Genomic DNA, 15770 nt, shown 5'->3' with positions numbered 1-15770 from the left:
TATTTAGTTCTCCGGGACTGATTTCTGGATGTTCCATCATTTCCATCATGGTGAAATGCTTAGACCGTTATCATTACATATTTATAGACAGGGTATGTCTGGGTCATTATCCTGTGGTTCGTTCCTGGCACAAAACAAAGCACTCTCAGTTTTGAACCATTTTATCTAGAGGGTAAAAAAAGAAGTAAAAGTATTCTAAGAACCTAATGTCCGATTTTGGTTCTCCTCACCTTTCCCGTAGGTATGCAATGAGACTCAAGAATTTCACAGGCTCCTCTGCCACAGAAGGTGACAAGAAACTAGCAGTTTTATGGTGAGTCCCACTGAGACAATGTAGAAATAGCAAAAATCCTGAAGAAGGACTTTAAAACGAGTGAATTACTTAAGCATTTTACGCCAGATCGTTATTCTTGTTTTCCGTTAAACTATTAAAGGATAACTAATGGATTTCTTCAGTAGCTGACTAAACATTTAGCCTTCTAATTTATACTGTTATCAAGATGAGATTTTAATGCTCTCCCCCCATTTTTTAAATTTTTCTTCATTTACTTATGTTTTCCAATCTAACCTTAGGAGAGAAGCTGCAAAATATAGATCAGCATTTTTCTTTTACAGTTTATAGGTTTCATTAAACACTGGAATTAACATAATCCTTTCCTAATTAACACAGCTATCGATGCTTATCACTTCTCTACTTGAGAATGTTTAAACTAAAGAAGGACCATGCTATGAAGTACTCCAGATCGCTGATGGAATATTTTAAGGTAATCCTTATTTCGTATAATTTGGATGTGTATGGTGAATAAAATGACTAATGGGATATGACAGATGTGTTATTAAATGTCAGGTGACAAAGAAAAGGCTTTTGTCAGCAAGGTTGCACCTGCATAGGACTGAACCTTTTTTCTCATTTCAGCCGTGTCCCTACCGTCCCTCCTCTGGGACTCGGCAGTAGGTTGAAGTTTTATTTGGTCTGGGGATAGAGAATAGCATAGTTCAAGTTCACAGATATTTTCCTGATTGACAAAATGGCCCGTGGCAGGTGCAGTGGTATTTGTGAATCGTGTTTACAGTAGTCAGAGTTGACCGCCTCTAGTTCCCTGCACCGAAGGCCCTTTGGGTGAGCACTTACTGTCTGTTTACTGAGTCCTGTGCCCACCGTCTCTTTCTGCGTAGGGGTAAATAGATCCTAAAAGAATGGGTTTCCCGACACAGCAACCCTCGCCGAGCTATTGTGAGGCTCCCTCATATCTCGACCATCCTCTGAAACTCTGTAGCTTGTATATATCATAAATATAGATATATGTTCTTTCGACCCACATAAATATATGTGTATGTATATTCTTTAACCTTTTTCATTAGCTCATATTTGGTCTTCCCTGTAGACCCAAGGAAAAAAGAGCCTGCAACAGACAGATTCAGTGTGGCATGGGGCTAAACATCAGACACCGTGGCCAGCTAACATCCCTCAAAGAGGGCAAACTATGAGGTGCTTAACCCACATGTCAAATCACAGGCAGGGAGGAGCCAAACATGGTTGAACATGGGACAACATACTGACTTCTTGAGTGGTTCAAGCTAGGGCTGCCACTTTCAGGCTGAGTCTCTGGCCGGGGCTGTGACTTCCTCCCTCGACATCCTGCTTGCACCACAGCAGAGTTGATCGGGGCATAATTTGATAATAATAATGATGATGGTATTTGTTAAGCACTTACTATGAGCTAAGCACTGTACAAAGCGCTGGGGTATGTACAAGATGATCAGGTAGGACACCAGTCCCTGTCCCCGACGTGAGGCTCAATGTCTAAGAGGGCAGGCTGACAGGTATTATCGAGTCCACATTTTTCAGATAATAATAATAATGGTATTTGTTAAGCACTTACTTTGAGCTAAGCACTGTACAGAGCGCTGGAGTAGAAACAAGTTTGTCACATGTGGGGCTCACAGTCTTAAGAGAAAAGTTAAGAGACTTGCCCAAAGTCACACAGCTGACAAATGGTGGAGCCAGGACTAGAACACATGACCCTAACGCCCAAGCCCGTCCTTCCACTAAGCCATGCTGCTTCCCCAGATGAGGAAAGGGAAGCCATAGAAGTGAAATGACTTGTCCAAGGTCTGCAGGTGGCAGAGCAGGGATTAGAGTCCAGGGCCTCTGACACCCAGGCCTGGACTCTTCCCACTAGTCCAAGCTGCTTCTCAGGACTCGGTGTTCTACAGTGTTCTAGTGTTCTGAGTGCTTAGAACAGTGCTCAGCACTTAGGAAGTGCCCGGCGTATAGAATAGTTAGTATTTTTGTTAGTATTGTTAGCACTGTTCTAAGTGCTGGGGTAGATACAGGGAGATCAGGTTGTCCCACGTGGGGCTCACAGTCTTAATCCCCATTTTACAGATGAGGTAACTGAGGCACAGAGAAGTGAAGTGACTTGCCCACAGTCACAGAGCTGACAAGTGGCAAAGCCGGAATTCGAACCCATGACCTCTGACTCCCAAGCCCGTGCTCTTTCCACTGAGTCACGCTGCTTCCCTTAATAGTGCTCGGCACATACTAAGCGCTTAACAAATACCAGCATCATTATTAGGAGCAGAGCAGCACGCTTGGGTTCGAAATGTGCCCATCACAGACCAGGCCAACAAAAACCATAAATGTGATGACCGCCTGAGGTGGAGGGCAAATGTGGACATCAGGAGCTGTGGGGGGTTAGGCTCGTGATATGTGACCCAATCTGGTGGTCCCGATAAAAAACGAAACCTCGATTTTTCAAAATAGGCGCCTTTTGGTATCGAAAGTGTTTCTGCTATTAGAAAACTCCAATCTGTTTTTTTAAAGGTTATTTTTTAGGAGCTTATTATGTGTCAGGCACTATGTGTCCAGCTAATCAGGTCCCTGCTAATAGTTCCTGTCCTACATGGGGCTCACTGTCTCAATCCCCATTTTACAGATGTTGTAACTGAGGCATAGAGAAGTTAAGTGACTTACCCAAGATCACCCAGCAGATAAAGTGGCAGAGCTGGAATTAGAACCCAGGTCCTTCTGACTTCCAGGCCTGTGCTCTATCTGGTAGGCAGTGCTCCTTCTCATTTTGACTCGCTTCTGAATTGATGCGCCAGGAGTAACCCTTAGTGAGCCTGCAAGAACATTTTAAAAGATAAATTGCGTTTTTTAAAGCAAAGCAATTTTAGGACACAGTACCCATCATAGTGGGTCATACTAGTGGTCCAGCAATCCCTGGCTCTGTCTCCAACACTGAAAACAGCATCTCTTCTTGGTATCCATCCTCAGGTACCAGTTGATATGCCTCAAATTGCCCAATATGACTATCAGCCATAAATCTATCCCCTTTTTTAGATATTTTCTGCACATCTTCCTGAAGTACAAATTCCATGTGTGTACTACTAGCTTTCTGGAAAAATGCTTCCTTTTGTTTTTCAACCTACTACCTAATAAGCTTCTTGGAAGTAAAGGATTCATTTATTCATTCAATAGTGTTTACTGAGCGCTTAGTATGTGCAGAGCACTGTATTAAGCGCTTGGAATGTACAATTCGGGAACAGATAGAGACAATCCCTGCCCAATAACGGGCTCAGGTGTTCAGTCACTCTGAATCGATCCATCAGTGGTATTTACGGAGAGCTTACTGTGTGCGGACCACAGTACTAAGCACGTGGGAGAGCACAGTAGAGTTGGTAGACATGATCCCTGTCTTGAAAGAGTTTCCGGCTTAATGGGGGAGGCAAATACAGAAAGGAATTACAGATAGGGGATGTAACAGAGTATAAGATTTTTTTTAATGGTATTTCTTAATGGATCAATCAATGAATGGTATTCATTGAGCGCTGTGTGCAGAGCACTGTACTAAACACTTGGGAGAGGAGAGTACGGCAGAGTTGATAGCCACGTTCTCTGCGTGGAATGAGTTAAGCACTTATTATGTCCAAGGCACTGTCCTAAGCGCTGGGGTGGATACAAAGTAATCCGGCTGGCCACAGTCCCTGTCCCATGTAGGGCTCACAGTCTTAATCCCATTTTACAGATGAAATAAGTGAGGCACAAAGAAATAAACTAACTTGCCCAAAGTCACACAGCAGGCAAGTGGCAGGGCTGGGATTAGAACCCAGGGCCTCTATGAGCTCCCCTTTTCCCTCTGCTCCCTCTAACCCCCCTTCACCTCTCCACAGCTAAACCCTCTTCTTCCCCCTTTCCCTCTGCTCTTCCCCCCTCCCGTCCCATCCCCTCAGCACCGTACTTGTCCGCTCAACTGTATATATCTTCATTACCCTATTTATTTTGTTAATGAGATGCATATCACCTTGATTCTATTTATTTGCTATTGTTTTAATAAGATGTTCTTCCCTTTGATTCTATTTATTGCCATTGTTCTTGTCTGTCCGTCTCCCCCGATTAGACTGTAAGCCCGTCAAAGGGCAGGGATTGTATCTGTTACCCATTTGTACATTCCCAGCGCTTAGTACAGTGCTCTGCACATAGTAGGCACTCAATAAATACTATTGAATGAATGGATGAATTGCTGTACATAAGTGCTGTGGGGCTGGGTATTATCTGGCTACTACTGGATCCTTGCCTCAGCTGCCACTGGGGAATATCTGAAGGTTTTTTTTTCCACCGAGACTTGGGAGATCAGTTTCCTGCATGGTTTTGCCCCATCCCAACCTTCCCATACGGAATCAGTCAAACCCAAGAGTGACCAAGCATGATGCTTTAAAGGCAAGAAATCCCAGATGCCCCAGAATGCATCCCCAAATCAAATCCATTGCAATCAGGATGATTTTTTACTACTCTAGCTCTGGTAACTTAAAAAAAAAAAATAAACATTTTGACACTCCCCCCACTTAGAGATCACAACTTCATCAGAAGACAAAATGCAAAAGTTTCTTTCTTTGCTTTTAAATGAAATGCAGCTGTGCACCAACAAATTGTCCAAAAAAGGAAAATGGAAACCTGTTCAACTGGTATCCCTTTAGCTTAACTCACAACATCTAGGTGATTCAAAAGAGATCTGCCCTTTCTCACCTCATCCTATGTTATGAGAATATTCAAATATAGCTACTAAACGCGTTCCAAGACAAATGAGGCCTAAGCAGCACACTCTTCCAGCTTTTCTCCAGCCTGTCCCACTCCCCTAACCCAATGTAAAAAGTTTTGCAGCTCACACTAAAGGTGAAAAGCTTCCTGCACTCTGAAGAGCTTATTTAGCAGAATAAATTTCAGAGGAAGATAATTAAACCCCTCTATGTATGAAAACTGATTTCCATTTCACTGGGCCTTTCAGTACATCACTTCTGTCATCAAGTGACTTTCATGGGTATGATTGGAGCCCACTAATTATCCCAACCAGTTATTTTCATTGGGTACTGTATGTCAGGCTAACTTTTCTGCATAAATCTCAGTTCCTGCTACGGAAACAGGAGGCAACAGGGGATGTTGTAATCAATATTAATGCACTTTAAAATCATACTTGCATCTGTTTCTGAATTAATAGAAGAAACGTTTCCTCATTTTCCTGCTTCTTTTTTTTTCCTTTTTTTTTAATTTTAGAATTCTTCAAAAGCCTCTCAGGCACCATCTCCATGGGGAGGTAATGGAAAGTAAGTATTTTCTGAGAAAATTGCTTCTTCATGAAAATGAGCAATTGAATAACTTGAAAATACACTTGCATTGACAGCTCAGGAGTGAAGGTCCATTTTTACATCAGGGTAATTCTCCCTGCCTGCCCTGCCGCCCTGCCCCCCCGCAAAGAAAAAAGTCTCAGTCAGGTTTCAGTCTAACAGCAGGACAAAAAAATTAATGTGGTTTGATATCCAATCTGTAACTATTTGATCTTTAATCCAAATGATGGCCATAAAAGTATCTGTTAATTATCTCAAAGAACCATGTCATTTCAGGGAAGCAAAGTAAAGTTAACCTCTATTGCCATGATTTTTCAGTGATTCGCTTAGTAATGAAAGAACAATGAAATATTCATTGATACATGGTAAGTGCTGTTTAATAAAACTGAAGCCATAATAGTGATAAAAGTGTGAAGGTACTTAGTCAACCAATTATCTGTGGCTCCTTGACGATTTTTATATCAATACTAAAACTCTGACCTAAAATCATATAAGGTGATATGAGGCGCTCTGCTCCGAGAACCTTATTTTGGGGTCCCGAACACCTCACCAAATTCATGTTTTTACGAGGATGAGTTCGATGGATTCATTTTCAGAAACTGGAAGATGATGTAGTTTAATTGTACAAGTCTCTGACTTGAAATTGGAAGACCCAGAAGTTTCTCAAAGGAAGAGGAGTGGGGAGTCCCACCTCTTTACCCTTCTAGGTTATCTTACTTTAGTTCCCCTGCTTGGATCATGGTTGTGAGAACTCTAAGGGCCCCATTACAGTGACTGGAGAGGGGAGGAGCACGTGTGAGTGGTCACACTTCCCCATAGTACTTTCCCATCTGCTACCTCACTTATCTCGAGTTATTATTATTATTATTATTATTATTAATAATCATTATTTGTTCAGTGCTTAATACGTTCCAAGCAATGTTCTAAGTGCTGGGGTTGATACAAGGTAATCAGGTTGTCCCACATGGGGCTCACCATCTTAATCCCCATTTTATAGATGAGGTAACTGAGGCACAGAGAAGTTAAGTGACTTGCCCAAAGTCACATAGCTGACAAGTAGCGGAGTGGGGATTAGAACCCACAACCTCTGACTCCCAAGCCCATGCTCTTTCCAATAAGCCATGCTGCTTCTGGAGGAAGAAGCTCCAGGAAGATGTTCAACCATGTCATAGCTCTCATCTCTCTTTATGCGGCGAGGAGGATCATCTAGCTATAATTTTTCCACTTTCTCATAAAGTTGAACAGAAGAATCCCTGAAATTCTTTAACACGCCTCCAGCCAGTATATTTTTGACTTCCTTCCAAAAATCAAAGCCATTCATATGACTCTGGTGTTACTCATGAGGAACAATTATTGTGCTACCTTTTTTGGAATATTTATATATTAGAATGTCCATTACATGGAGAAATTGAAGAATTAAAGAAACGTACTTTTAGATTGATAAATCATTAAAAATGAGTGAAAAGTTCCATGCCAGGAACCAGTGTGGCTTAGTGGAGAGAGCTTGGCCTGGGAGTCAGAAGGACCTGGGTTTTAATTACAGTTCTGCCACTTATCTATTGTGTGACCTTGGGTGAGTCATTTAACTTCTCAGGGCCTCAGTTACCTCATCTGTACAATAGGGATTCTTTCTGTGAGCCCCATGTGGGACATGGAACTATGTCCAACATAATTAGCTTGTATCTTCCCTAGCGCTTAGTACAGAGCTTGGCCCATATCACTTAACAAATACCATAAAAAATTATAAGCCCATTTTAATTTATCATTTTCAAGGGAGGCTCTAGGGTCTGCTCTAATATTGATGCTTAATTTAGTCAGGAAAAGGAGCTATTGTTTTCCCGAAAATTCATTAACACTGAAGATACAAATGAAAAGGCCAAGGAAAAAAGATCCACCGTGGATTTAAAAGCCAGGGGAGAGCAAGAAGGAAGTAGCACATTTTTGTGGGAAGTGTATGGGTCTGAGTATTTTCCCGGCTATTTCGCTGCCCTGCTGGGCCAGTCACAGAAGTTAACCTCCCTGTGCTTCAGACTCCTCATCTGTAAACTGAGTGCAGGGTTGGCTGCCTCTTCACAAAGCTATTACGAGGTTAAAATGAGGTAATTGTTGCAAGAGGGTTCTCAGACTCAAGATACTTACGAATAATGCAGAGGAGCATCATCTCCTCACAAGGCCACTTCTGTAAGCAGCACACTTTCCAGAGCCTAGACGTGTGCTACAAAGACCATAAGCTTAATTGTCCTGCCTCTTAGCAAGGTGGTGAAAAGGAGCACCCTTCGATGGGCTCAGCAGCCCAACCAGAGCCTCCAACTTTCAGAGTGAGAGTGGTGTTCAGTCAGGCAGTCAATCGTATTTATTGAGCACTGACTGTGTGCCGAGCACTGTACTAAGCACTTGGGAGAATAGATATAACAATAAATGTACATATTCCCTGCCCACAATGAGCTTGTATATCATGCCTAGCCTAAATCACTCAGTCCACAGTTTTAGCCCATTTCCTTTTCTGACCGTATTGGGAAGGGAAAGCTGAACAATAATCCCCCGTGCACCTGAAAGACTCTCCTCGAGTCTCCCCTCAGCATTCTCTTCTCCCTAGCAATTCTAGATCCTGATTTGTTTTTGGAGTCAGCTTATCCTTCCCATCGGCCCGTCAGGGAGTCGAGTTCTGCTAGTTTCAGAGCCCAGTCTGGCATGGAGGTGACACAGTTGCCAGGGCATAGACATTTCCCACCCATTTTGCTCCAGTCGCCGCCCTGTTTGAGATGCTCGTAAAGAATGGTCTTTACCCACCTTGGCAGTCGGCACAGGGCCCTATGCTCTAATGAAAGTCTTTCCGGCTGCAGTAAGCAATCAACAACAGTGTGAGACTTGATTTTCCCCTGACTTTTAGACCTAGTCGGGCGTCTGAGGGCATCTAATTACGCTAGAGTTTCCTCTAAAGATTAGTAAAGTAAAAGTAAACTGCCGTAGAAGTCACTGCTCCTTTCTCCCAGAGCCTGGCTTCGAAAGAAATGATTGATAATGAAATGGCAAAGGCTCTGTTAAAATAGCCTTTGCAATCTGACAGAAATGAAGAAATCCAACGAGGAAACTGCTCTTTTATCCTCATTTGACCCCGCTATCCCTAGATCCCATTGGCTTAGGTTTCCAAAACAGCAAGTGACATTATATACTATCCTTTCACCAGGAAACTTGATCTATCTCGATGCTTGCCTACAAGAACAATGGCTTCTAGTTACTTTATAGCAATATGGTTGGAAAAATCTCACCCCATCTTGCACCAGACAAGTGTGAGACGAATGTGGGTACAGAGATACATGGGCATAAGGTTTGAATTATAGCAGTTATAGACTTCCCCTACAGTCCCAAATAAATCAAAGGGAGATGATTCTTTGTTTGTAGAAATATGCCACTTATCATAAGTGGTTAAAGCAGAACTTCCTTGAACCCACTGACAGTGTGTGATTGTTAATTGCTCCCAGGTTTAATAATAATAACAATTCCGCTTTCTGTGCATTACAATCCGGGCACTTCAAATACAACATTTGTTTCACTCTATCATGCAACACATCCATCCTCTAGGCAGATATTAACTGCTAGCCTTTTCAGTAGGCTGCGATCATTCCCATACCCGCGCTTATTTTAAAGGACTTAGCAGCATGGAGAGAAAATAACAAAAAACAAAGAAACAGTATTTCTCTCAAGTGATGGACATTGCTTTCCTCAACAAAATGCAGTTGTTAACCTTCCTTTCTTGGGGTGCATTTTCATGATAGTCCAATATTTTTGTCTAGGTAAGGGGTCCCAAATAGGGGTGAGGGAAGATGGGGAACGTAAAGACCTCGATGGCGTCTGTAGAAGCCCATTTTCTCAGGGAACAGCCTGGCGGAGAATTTTCTGCCATGCAATTCTAAACATGGGAGATTGCTGCAGATGACCTCCAGGCAGTTTGTAGCCAGCAGGTGATTCCTAATTGCTGGTGTTAGAATTAAAAGAAAATCTATATTAGAACATTAGTACTGCACTAAGTAGGTAACTCAAAACACTGCTCTTTATAAACCAGTGTGCAGATGAACTGTCGGCAATTAAAAGGAAATCTCCATAGCGAGACTTAAAGAATCCTATAGAGATAGTCACAATCCGACTCTACCCAGACTTCCTAATACGGCTCCACGGGGTGCTTTTAAGAATTGCACTTTGCTTATTGTGGTGACTGTATTTGTAGCAAACTGTCATTGTGGTTTCCACAGAACGCTTTGATAATAGGCCAATATTGCACATTGAGTGTTTTCTAACTGCCAATAGCCACTCCTGGCAGCAGGTAGAAAAACCATTATAGCTATGAGATATTTCTTTTTCTAAAAGATTGCTATATTTGTTACATCTATTTAAAGTAAGAGGTTCATTTGTGGGGAGGATTAAAGCCGCCTTTCTGGTTTACAACGCTCCTTTTGTCTGAAACAAAAGGAGAAAAGTACGTGCCAACAGAAAATGTCATGGCTGGAGGGAGGGCTTTATTTTTCAGGTTAGAAAAATTTTGCGAGAGAAACCAAGTGACAGGCTCATAAGAATAATTCTCCGCTCTCTTTCCTAGGAGCACAGAAACTCCATCTCCCATGTCTCTCAGCCCATCTCCGGTCAGCTCTGTGGGGAGCAGTGCCGGAACCGGAGGCTCGTCGTCTTCAGGCACCGTAACCATCCCGCAGAGAATTCACCACATGGCTGCCAGTCACGTAAACATCACTAATAATGTCCTGAGGAGTTACGAGCACTGGGATATGGCAGACCGACTGACCAGAGAGAACAAAGGTGACTCGTTTTCATCGACAAATATGAATGATCCTGTTTTTAGCAACCCTCCTACACTGAATTCGCTCCTTAATTACTCTTCTTTCACGGTGGCCCTCTCCCCGCAGGACCTGAGATTTAGTGGCTTTCTGGGGGGTACATGGTGAAATCCACCTTGCGTTATATGAGGAGTTAACCTTATTTTGGCTGTCTCTCTGTGGCAGTGTAGAGGAAAGGGGCTTTTGGAAACCTGAATTCTAGTCCCAGTTCAGCCTCAGTTTTCATATCTTGAAAATGGGGATAATAATTCCTGCCTTTTTCCTTATGTAATAATTATAATATTTGTTAAGCACTCACCACGTGTCAAGTACTCTTTCCTACCTCAAAGGAGTGTTGTAAAAGCAAAATATGATCTCTCCCATGGCTGAAGGCAGGTCTGTTACTACCTCAGCCCCTGAATTGGACAGAGGACATAGATTAATTGGTCTCGCCTTAGTTTTCCAGAGGCCACAAACCTGGGACCCTTGGAAAGAATTAGACTCGTCATCATGGGTAGACGATAGCTCCACAGATATCCCATCCTAAAGCCCCATACCTCATTTCTTTCCTTTGCCCAGAGAACTGAGACAAGTAGCAGGTTTCCATAAATTATCAGCACCACCCTGCCCCCAATTCAACAGTGTGGGGTTTAATTAAGATTAATAATAGGGCCCCTGTGGGCGGGGGTGGTTTGAGGCATCGTTGCCAGACTCACTTTAGTTGGGCTCCTGGGCACTCACGTCTAACTGACAGTGGGTCCCAAGCGTGGATCACTATAGCGTTTTCTGGCTGTTTCTGAAATCCACTACAACACCTGCTCATCTACAAACCCTGCATCCCGGCTCCACCTCTCTCTGCCTTATTTTACCACGGTTAATTAGAGGGCAATTCAATATTTATGGATTTCTTTCATAATTACATCCATTTTCAAAATCTGTTAAAGTAATTCTCTTTAAATTAACTGCAGAACTTTTTTCAGGAGGAATGCAGGCATCTGCTCTGATGTTCAAATGAGATGGTGCTAATCTTGTAATTAGCACGGTGTGTCAAGGAGTTGTTAAATGTCTTGCCTGATATTGAATCAAAATAGCTCAGGCATTCAGCCAGCTACGAGAAAATTTGTCCTGCGGACACCCTCGTCAGTCCCCTAGTTGGACTGGGGAAGAAAACATAATTTGGTCTCTCTGGGCTTCACGTACTTTTCATTTGTGCTCAGATTGGTTCATTTTTCACAGACCTCTCTCTTAGGCTGCAGGTATAAAAAGGGTGGACCTGAGGGGCTTTTTTTTTTAAATTAGAATCCCACAGACAATTGGAGGGGGAATCTGACCTTTATTTTATTGTTTTAAATGGTTTTAGATAAGCGCTTAGGTGCCAGGCACTGTACTCAAGTAGGATACAGTCCCTATCCTACATGGAACTCACAGTCTTAATTTCCGATTTATAGGTAACTGAGGCACAGAGAAGTTAGTGTCTTGCCAAAGGTCACACAGCAGACAGTTGCAAAGCTGAGATTAGAACCCAAGTCCTGACTCCCAGGCCTATGGTATATCCACTAGGCCACACTGCTTTTTTACCCTGTGGCTCGATGCTTTGTATTATCCAGTCCCTGGCATTCTATTGCGGAAACACTTTTCTTTAGGTATTAGCTTGGAAAACATAAGCACCTTCCCTTGTGCAATGTGAGAGGGTAGAGGGTAAAGCAAGGCAAGTTGGTGGTTGCAACCCATTTACATGGTCAAACATTGTATGATATATCCATATTTGAGCTTAATTTCACATTCCAAGTTCAAATGTGGTGAATTGAACAATGGTAGGTTATATTTTCTTAGAAAATAGACTTTTTCATAACATAAAGCATATAGCCAAAAGAAGCGACTCAATTACCAATTGAAATTCCTCCTGGCTGTTGCAGCGTATAAACTAAACTAAATTTGCAGCTTAGGGAATGCATGAAATGTGCGCTGTTTAGAGACACCTGCCTGACGGACCTGTCAGGGGATGCGGTTCAAGCCTGGATGTGGCCTTTTTTTTATGGTATTTGTAAAGTACTTAGGCCAAGGACTATACTAAGTGTTGGGACAGATATAAGCTAATCAGGGTGGACACAGTCCATATCTCACATGGGACTCAGAGTCCTTAATCCCTATTTTACATGTAACTGAGGCACAGAAAAGTGATGTGACTTACCCAGGGTCACACAGTGGATAGTGGCAGAACTGGGATTAGAACCTAGGACCTTCTGACTCCCAGGCCCCTGCTCTATCTCCTAGCTCCCACTGCTTGTCTCTGAGGAACATAAGGAAAACCTGCACTAAGAGAAAACAGTCCCTCATTTTTATCCAGTTAGAAACCAGCAAAGCCACTGGCGGTGGCGTTTTCCCAAAGTTAGAAATCAGCTCTCACAGAGAGGCAACTCATTTGACTTGAACCCCAAAACTGCTTCAGGGATGACAGCAGCAGTTGTAATAACAGTATTAAGTTATTAATACTGGCACAGTAGATATGTACAAGGAGCTTGGGATTACAAAATGAAGATATTTATATTAATGTCTGTTTACCCGTAGACTGCCAGCTCCTTGTGGGTAGGTATCGTGTCTACCAACTCTATCATATTGTACTTTTCAAAGTGCTTAATACAGTGCGCTGCGCCCAGAGAGCGCTCAACACCACTGATTTTTTTTGACCACTACTCCTCAAGAACCTCTGATGGTCTTACATTTCTCCCTGCATCGTTGGAAGGCACTTCAAAGCACTCGATCAGTCCCCACCCTTTTATTTCTCCCACTACATGCACACACATACACTGCTCTTGAGTTCTAGTGCCCATCTGTGTTCTGCTTTTCACAGATAGATGAATAAAGGCACAAAAATGAAGTTAAATGAAGAAAGTTTCCTCAGGGAGTGGTGTTCCACCAGTGATCGGCAGAGGTAGAACGGTGAATGGTACTAGGAATTACAGAGCAGCCACTACAACAAATGTGACTCGATGCAAAGCCAGTGAAGTCCTGGCACACACAAGCCACAGCAGCATTTTATATATTTCTTGTGTCTCAGTTTCCTTTGATAGATCTGTAAACCCCTTGAGATTACGGACTAAGTCTCTTAGTTACATTCACGGGCTTATTATAGTGCTGTGTATTCAGTTGTCCCTCAGTAAATCTTACTGTGGGTCGTGACCTTGTTTGTAGACTGCTAAGGCAAGCACACGTGGCTTTACCGAACAACCGCTATTTAGGTAGTATTCTCAGAAGTTTGCAATGAAGAATAGTTAGAATGATACTAACCACATCACTGCACTGATTATCTATATGGCATTCAGGGATAGTAAATCCCTCAGTAGAATGAGCTTCAGAGAAATATAAGGTACGGCTAAACATTCCCGAAGAATTCCACATTGAGACACTTGCCAAGTGTAAAGTTTAGGGAGCGAGTGAAAAGCTAAATCAAACTGTCACACATCCCTAGAAAGACTTTTATGGACAAACGTATCTTTATAAGCAAAGTTCCCCCCAAAGAGTAATCAATTGATTAGAACCCACGAGTCAGAAGGACCTGGGTTCCAAAACCAGCTCCTCCATTTGTCTGCTCTGTGATCTTGGGCAGGGCATTTCACTTCTCTGTGCCTGTTACCTCATCCGTAAAATGGGGATTAAGACCGTGAGCCCCACTGGGGACATGGACTGTGTCCAACCTGATTACTTTGTATCTACCCCAGGGCTTAGAACAGTGTGTGGCATGTAGTGAGCGCTTAGGAAATACCATTAAAAAATCAGTTGTATTTATTGAGCGCTTACCGTATGCAGAGCACTGTATTAAGTACTTGGGAGAGTACAGTGTATCAGAGGTGTTAGACACATTCCCTGCCCACAGCGAGTTTACAGCCCAAAGCACATGGCAGAATGTCCCGTAAGACTCTCTACACAGTTTCACGGTAAGGCTCGCCAAGAGGGGATCTCCTTCCTGAATTTTTAGGACTACATGCAGCTTTTTGGCTGTCATTTCCAGATGATTATGGAACATGTAAGTCTTTGCCTTCTGGGAAATGTGGCTTCCAGGCAAACTTTCCACTTCCCCTGAACTCCGCTTGCAATTGTAGCTGGTAGGTTCTCAATAGATAGCAACGTTCCTACTCCGGGGAAAACTGTGCTCTCACAACCTGGTCCTGCCAAAAAGGATTTACCACTGCAATTGGCTTCTCTCTCCAGCGGGCCAAACGTGAGCATTTTTAGGGTACAACTTAACAGATTTGCATGACGCTGTTGAAAACTCTAACCGGATTCTCTTTCTGTTTGCAGAATTCTTTGTCGACTTGGACTCTGTAATGGGACCGTTAACCCAACACAGCAGCATGACCAACTTGGTCCGGTACGTTCGCCAAGGACTTCACTGGCTTCGCATTGAGGCACATTTGTTGTAGTAACTGCTCTGTAATTCCTAGCATCATTCATCGTTCTACCTCTGCCAGCGCACTGACGATCACTGGTGGAACTCCACTCATTGAGGGAACTTTCTTCATTTAACTTCATTTTTATGCCTTTTTTAATATATCTATGGGAAATAGAATTCACCATAAATGGGCACTACAACTCAAGAGCGGCGTACGTTGTGTCATAAGACGCGTTTTCAGCGGTTTTATATGCATCTCGTGGATCCTACCAGTCTGACGTGCTTTACGGGACGGTGCATTGCCTGCAGTATTGTTTTCGGACCACACTGCCTTCAACAAAGAACGGAAAGCACTTTGTGAAGAGACGGATAACTGAGAAGTGGAAGAAACTGTCTTAAGTATAAGATCGTTTTGACGAAAAGGCCCTGCAGAGATAAATAAGTAGAAGTTAAAGCTGTTCACCCAAACCTAGCTTCCTCTCTGTACCAGAAGCCAGCGCTTACTGCTTAGTTATGGCATCTTTTACCTGTTAGAGTTCATTGCTAAGCTGTCACGTCTTCCTCAGTCTCGATCTCTTTAGAAAATTTGCAATGGGAGCGTCTGAGTTTTGGATGTCCAAATAAGATCAGAGCACCAAGAGTGCTAGGAAGTAAGTAAAAGAGCCCAGCAATGCCACTCTTAAAAATGATGTCGTGCTATGCAATTCAGTTTTTTTAAGTGTCCCCCTCAGATCGTTAAGTGATTTTAAGGATCAGTTTTCATGGACTGAATTGGTAAAAATTTATTTCAGCTCCGTGATGCTACTCCAAGAGTAATAGTCACCGGGACTTTTTGGCGGGAACAAAGACGAGTCCTGTTGGGGTGGGCGTGATTGAGGAGTATTTTAATGGTGATGCTAAAGTCATACAATCCAGATTTGGATAGCGTA

At 42.8% G+C, this 15770-nt stretch overlaps 1 protein-coding gene across 6 annotated transcripts in view; it reads left to right on the top strand.

Moving 5' to 3' along the window:
• AFF2 (AF4/FMR2 family member 2) overlaps positions 1–14872 on the top strand; it is a 626935-nt gene extending 612063 nt beyond the window's left edge. For all 6 annotated transcript variants that reach the window (XM_039912362.1, XM_039912363.1, XM_029067285.2 and 3 more), the window contains 5 exons: positions 242–313; positions 671–764; positions 5555–5604; positions 10220–10434; positions 14751–14872. In XM_039912362.1, the coding sequence (XP_039768296.1) occupies positions 242–313; positions 671–764; positions 5555–5604; positions 10220–10434; positions 14751–14872 (553 nt within the window). The remainder of the gene's footprint in view (positions 1–241; positions 314–670; positions 765–5554; positions 5605–10219; positions 10435–14750) is intronic.
• Positions 14873–15770: the final 898 nt, after the last annotated feature.

Source organism: Ornithorhynchus anatinus, chromosome 6, assembly GCF_004115215.2.
Source record: "Ornithorhynchus anatinus isolate Pmale09 chromosome 6, mOrnAna1.pri.v4, whole genome shotgun sequence".
Lineage (NCBI taxonomy): Eukaryota > Metazoa > Chordata > Mammalia > Monotremata > Ornithorhynchidae > Ornithorhynchus > Ornithorhynchus anatinus.
This window is presented reverse-complemented; position numbering and strand designations above follow the sequence as displayed.